The following is a 6,362-nucleotide window of genomic DNA, read 5'->3' as shown; positions in this document are numbered from 1 at the left end:
CTTGAACCCAAAACCTTCTTGCTGTGAGGTGACAGTGCTGACCACTGCACCACTGTGCCGCCTCAAGCACACATCTGTATCAAACATGTTTTTCTTAATTAGAAGACTATGGAAGTCTATATTAAGACTATTTTACATCTTTGAAACTTGTAAAGTTAGAACCAATCAAAGGAATTTTTTTTCCCTGCCGTCAAAGAGATGTTGATGAGTTGAAAATTGTGTTATTGTTGAGTTTGAGAAAAGCCCCAAATATACTGTATTACAAATTGATATGTATATGTAAAATGATTAAAATGTTTAGTAATTAAAGAATTAAGGGTTATTCAGAGTAAAATTTATTTTTTCTTTCTGATATTCTGGAATGTACCAAAATATTCTTGTTTCGGTTTGTGATCATTTAAAATTAATAGATTCAAACATGTATGATTTTGTTTCTATTTCCACCTTTTATTACCACACTCATTGATGAGATGGTTAGCAAATGCATAACCAAATAAACTGTTCAAAATGTAGGCATCATACAAACAATTTTCTGAGAATTGCACAATTTCTTTATTTCAATATGCAATTATGAGATCTTAGAGAGACAATCCCGGTTCGCACACGGGATCTTTCTGTATGTAGTCTGCATGTTCTCCCTGTACCTACATGAGTTCTCTCCGAGTAGTCCGGCTTCCGCCCCCAGTGTCCAATAGAGGATTAGGTTAATTAAATACTCTAAATTGACCGAAGTCGTGGCTATGATCGCTCCAGGCCCCCCCCCCCCCCCCCCCCATCAATAGGATAAGCGGAAGAAAATGGATGGAATTCATTTTTGCCGACAATTTTGACTTTTACCTAATTAAAAAAAAATCTCTAATTCAGACTGTGATAGATTAAATCTTTATTACATATAGATGATGAAAGCGTATTACGAACTTAACTTCATCATTTAAGAGTTTTGAATATTACTGGCGCATCACCACGAACCAGCCTTAAGGTCTGGAACATTTGTCCATCTTTAGTCTGGCTGTCAGTAACCTAGAGACATCAAAACAAACACAACTTCGTCACGAGCGTATGGACCCTCCTACTCACACAAACACACGGTGGATTTAGGCTTCACCAATGACGGTGTTGGCTTCTATTTGCGCTTTGAGCAAAAAAAGAGGAAAAAAAAGTAAGAGATTATTACTTTCACAAGAATCTCCAGCCAGCAATGACTCAGTGAGTAGTATCGCGAGAAAGCCCGAGAACATGGAAACAAGACAACAAAAATAAATTTGTGGACGACAAGCCAGTGCATGATGGCGGCGTCGCTGCTGCGCCGGGACAAGAAAGCTGCTGCCGCCCACTTGAAGGCAGACTTAAACAGGACTGACAACAGCTCCGGGGTCCGACAACTTCAGGAGCTGCTCGATGTCGTGCTAAATCCCGAGAAACCAGCGGCGGACATAGAGGCTCTTGACTGGTGTAAATGTCTAATAGCAGGAGGCGAAGGTTTCGAGGAGTTCTGCAAAACGGTTCGGTCCTATGACAATGCTACACTGTGTGGCTTGGTTTGGACGGCTAATTTTGTGGCATACCGCTGCCGGACCTGCGGCATCTCCCCGTGCATGTCACTGTGTGCGGAGTGTTTCAATAACGGAGACCACACGGGCCATGATTTCAACATGTTCAGGAGCCAGGCTGGCGGGGCCTGTGACTGTGGAGACAGTAATGTCATGCGAGAGAGCGGGTAAGTTAGCTGCTAGCAACGCTGGCTGTGCTAAATAGCAGGGTTAGCAAGTGACAGGTCTGTGTGGGAAGTGAGGTACCTCGTAGCTAATTAAAAATCTCCAGCTGACTGGTTGGTCTCAGCTTCATGGTGTCTGAAATGTCCTCTGTAATCACTATCAACTAGCTACAGTTCTGGAAGTTACAACGCTTCTGTCATATACTAATAGGGTAGCCTCGAGTTAGCAGCTACGCTTACAGGGCTAGCAAGCCTTCACAATAACAACTCTTACGAGCAGTTTTAGCTGTAGGTCGCTATATGTTGATATATTATAGGTACATGATTAGATATGGTCTGATGTTGTGGGATATCGTTAAATATGTTTCATTGTGATAATTCCTAATAAATCAGTGAACGCATCCTCTACCTGCCTGCCCATCCAACCCGTCAATAATTGATGTTCTTCCTCAGAGAAACTGTGTGACAGCCTTCGTTAGAATTGACACATTATTGTAACATAAGAAATATACTATGATTTTGTCAGTATCAAATATTATAATTGACTACCTAAATGTTAATGCTGCTGCTTTTATTTACTGCTGAACAATATATTTGAGGCAGATACTGTAAATTATCAACATGAACAAGATTGCAGCAACGTGGTTGCTGTTCTGGATAACAGTATTCATAAAAGTGCAGGCAGTGTACATTCATGTAATCACCCAAATCTCATAAGATCAAGGCAGTCTTTTTTTAAAAAACTGAGATTGTTGTCAGTGTTAGGAAGGTTACAGGTGTTCTTCCCTAAATTCCCCCAATTCCACTTAATTTTTGCACTGACAGGTTGCAGCACTCTGCAATAACAGCACTTTTCTCTGGACAGATTTTGTAGACGACATCGCTTGAGAACGGGAGAGAATATCCCCTCAATACCCCGAGACCTTCTGTTGATGTCTGAGCTTGTTCTCCCTCGCTTTATCCTGTGTATCATACAGTATCTGAGGGATGGATACATTGAACCAGGTACATAATGAGCATTATAAGAAGGTTCTTTTTATCTGTCGTTGTTCTTCTGAAACCTGACAAGAACCATGGAATCTTCTCTTGTTTACTTAAATTCTTTGGTTTTTATTGTGATGTAGCTCTCCAGTTACATTTCAGATGCAGAAATGTATTTATGTGAAAGTTATATACCAGTATTATATACCAGTATTACACATCTGTTTACATCAGCTGTTATGTAGCGAATCTCGTGACTAGTTTCTCTTATCATGCTTTACCAGACACCTCAGCTGAGAGAGATCTACAGAAAGTCCTTCAGCAGCTTGAGCCTCAAATCTCCTTCCTGGAGGAGCTCACAAAAATGGGAGGGGCCATGAGGACTGTCCTGACAAAGATCTTGACCAATCAGCAGACATTCAAGGAGTTGAGCATGGGTAAATATCAAAGTATGAACAGTATAGTTTGATACTTTGCTCCTCAGTTGTTTTGTTATGTTATTTGTTTGCTCTCTTGGAGGTTTGAAGTAAAATACAAATGGAACACTTTTTTAAGCAATAAATTTGCCAGACATATCCTGTAGGGTGTAATCTTATTGATCTTAACCTTCTGTTAAAGTTTCCCTCTTCAACATTGTAGGAGGTTTATTTTCTGTTTTGCTCCCCTGTTGCAGGCCAAGAGGAGAATTTGTATGCTAAGAACAACTATGACAAGTATTTGTCAGCATTGAAGAATTCAGGTCTGGTGTCTGCAGAGGAGAAAGCCCAAGGTGTAACTGCTGATGTCACTGTGGGTGCTGAAGGAGGTGCAGGGGCAATGGTCCTATTGTGTAAGATTGTCTTTACATGTCAAGACCTCATCTCCTTTTCTTTTCTCTTATTTATTTATTTTTACTATAGATATATCTTTTGCTTTTGATTTGTATTTTTAGGAACTTGATATCTGTTACGATCTGTCTGCAACTTTACTGAACTTCCTCTCTCTCTGTGTTTCCATGAGTGATCGCTGGGAATGTGTCAATTCTGAGCCTGTTGTGCTCCGACTCAGTGGGAGTGAGACAACCGAGTATAGCAATCGCCGTTTTAAAAAAAAAAGTGCAGTGAATGAAACCACTAGTTGGATTAATCACATTCTTGGAATCAGAATTGACATTTTTAATTTGGCCACCCTAAACATAAATATGCATCACTGTGCAGTGACATGCCAGGCAGGCAACTGCACTTTTCAGAGTAATAACAAGCAACTCTTGTTGGAAGATGTGCCTCTTTTCCACTACATGATGAGTACTTTTTCCAAAATAAGATGTTCAGATTTGTGTTGTACATTCCCAATGTCTGTTAGCTTTACATTTTGGTTTGCCTGACAAGGGGAGTGAGTCGTACTAGGGGGCTTTAAATGATGAGGCTGTGCGGCAGTTCTTTCTCCATGATCGTTTAGTATATCACAGTTGGAACAAGCCTGAAGTATATTTCATTATCACCCACCTCTGATAATATAACTATAACTATACACATAACTATGAAGGCTTCAGCTGCAGATGAGCATCTAATAGAGTGGGCTGTTGGCCTTGACCTAAGTAGTGCCTTTCTAGTTCAGTAATGTGCTCTCATATGAAAGGGATACAAACCCTATAGGTGCCAGAAATGTTGTCCCTTTGCATCAAGTAAACATGGGATGAAACACAAGCCCATTATTTCATCAGTCAGATGATAAGGACTTGGTGTAACCAGGTTTCCTTTCATTCCCTTTCGCTTCCTTTTCCTACATCATAGCTGTTCAATTTAATGTGGAATCAAGATAGCAAGAAATACAGGTGACTGTTAAAATGAAGAAATTTAACTTAAAGAAACACACCAACTTCATTGGGAAATACCGTTATTTTACATTCTCCCTTAGCAATGAAATAAGAATTTTGCTGTATATTGTAATTGAAGAATCAGAGCTACGGGGGCAAAACTGAAGTATGCTAGCTTGCACGTCCACGTCATTGCACAAAGCTAACTAGGGGTCAGTTGGTCTCTGTGGGTCTCGTCTCTACTGAATGCACACACAGACGAAGATTGGGTGTCTATCTCCTCGTCTGGCTCTGGGGTGGACAGCAAATTGCGAAATATTTCAGTTACTTGTGTTTGTCCAGTGTTCTCAGATTCTAACGGTCACTTGTGTTTCATTCTTTTGGAAACTGCAGCACCAGGAAGCCCAGATGAGTCTGGTAAAGAGGTATGTATCAAAAATAGAAAACTAATAATCCTCATTACAAATTGAACATGCATTTAAGATTATCCAGCAGTTCAGAAAACCCAAAACATATAACACTTGTGTTTTTAACTTGATACATTTTTTTTCCTTCATCAATGGCCTCTTGCATCTTTCAGATCTATTGAAATTAATGTTGTTGGTGTTTTTGCTCTCAGGAGGACCAGGATGCAGGGCAGTCTGTTGGACAGAGAAAGAGGGTTAAGTTGAGTAGCAGTACAAAAGGTAAATATCAAGTAAATGTAAAACACTAATAAATGATGTGAATATATGCTACATGAGCCAGCTTTCTTACTGTGTCTTTTATTCTGCCCTCAGACCTTTGTATTATTGAATCTCTGAAGCATAAATGCTTCTTGGAGGAGTTGCTGTTCTGGACAATAAAATATGAGTTTCCCCAAAAGATGGTCACCTTCTTACTAAACATGTTGCCAGATCAAGATTACAAGGTATTCTTATTTCTGTGTTTATAATTATTTGTAAAACTAAGGCAAAAATGTAGGGTTGTTAGATTTTGATTTTATTTACACAGCTGAAATATCATTTGTTTGCATTGGTATACCCCAGAGACGATAATGTTACTTAAATTTTTATGATCCTTTTTCTGCATTCAGACATTGTGTATAACTGTGTTTTTGAGAGGCATTTGTGTTGTTCATCTATTTGCACCGTATATTGTGAAAATTGTCTTATCTATTTCAGTGTTTCTTTTGTTCAGCTTTTACATTTTGTTTGTGTTCTATTGAGAAACTATTTGTGTTCCCTCATATCTCAATACACCCTCCTGGTTAAAAAAAAATAAAAAAAGGATGTAACAAAAGCCTACATTTGAAAGCCAACAGAATCCTTCTGAAAAACAACTATTATAGTCCTCTTTTATCATTCGTGGTATACTTTTCTTCCTATCTTTCAGATCACCTTTACGAAAACATTTGTTCAGCATTATGCATTCATCATGAAGACGCTGATGAAGAGCCACGAATCGGACACCATGTCTAACCGCATTGTACATATTAGTGTGCAGCTGTTCAGCAATGAGGAACTGGCTCGACATGTGACCGAGGAGTGTCAGCTCCTGGACATCATGGTCACCGTCCTCCTCTACATGATGGAGAGTTGCCTTATCAAAAGCGAACTTCAGGGTAAGTCACATCCCACACTAAAGTAGCTTTCATGAATCTTAAAAAGTAGCTCAGCAGAGGTCGCTGTGAACATTAAACATCATCACGTTAAAGACAGAAGAAGTGCAAAGCTTAGTCATGGTGATTAAAATGTTACCTTTTGTAATTCTAGCGATTGCATTTACAATTCAAAACATCGTAAAACCGGTGTTGATTTGTGAGGATTATGTTGTGAAAAAATGTCTCATAAAGTCTCTTAAACGTTTGTTGACACAGAACTTATTTTCTTC

The 6,362-nt window shown here is 39.2% G+C and overlaps 1 protein-coding gene across 1 annotated transcript in view; it reads left to right on the top strand.

Annotated features, from left to right (window-relative positions):
• The first annotated feature begins 1,051 nt into the window (after positions 1-1,051).
• The window catches only part of ubr3 (ubiquitin protein ligase E3 component n-recognin 3), a 45,278-nt gene continuing 39,967 nt past the window's right edge, over positions 1,052-6,362 (top strand). The window contains exons 1-8 of the mRNA XM_086220695.1: positions 1,052-1,717; positions 2,580-2,719; positions 2,980-3,132; positions 3,369-3,524; positions 4,884-4,915; positions 5,110-5,176; positions 5,270-5,400; positions 5,865-6,093. Of these exons, the coding sequence (XP_086076821.1) occupies positions 1,284-1,717; positions 2,580-2,719; positions 2,980-3,132; positions 3,369-3,524; positions 4,884-4,915; positions 5,110-5,176; positions 5,270-5,400; positions 5,865-6,093 (1,342 nt within the window). The 5' untranslated portion in view covers positions 1,052-1,283. The remainder of the gene's footprint in view (positions 1,718-2,579; positions 2,720-2,979; positions 3,133-3,368; positions 3,525-4,883; positions 4,916-5,109; positions 5,177-5,269; positions 5,401-5,864; positions 6,094-6,362) is intronic.

This window comes from Aulostomus chinensis, chromosome 12 (genome assembly GCF_037954235.1).
Source record: "Aulostomus chinensis isolate RoL2024-O1b breed Wild chromosome 12, RoL_Achi_v1.0, whole genome shotgun sequence".
Classification (NCBI taxonomy): Eukaryota; Metazoa; Chordata; class Actinopteri; order Syngnathiformes; family Aulostomidae; genus Aulostomus; species Aulostomus chinensis.
Note: the sequence above shows the minus strand (reverse complement) of the source record. Positions and strands in the feature narration are given on the sequence as shown.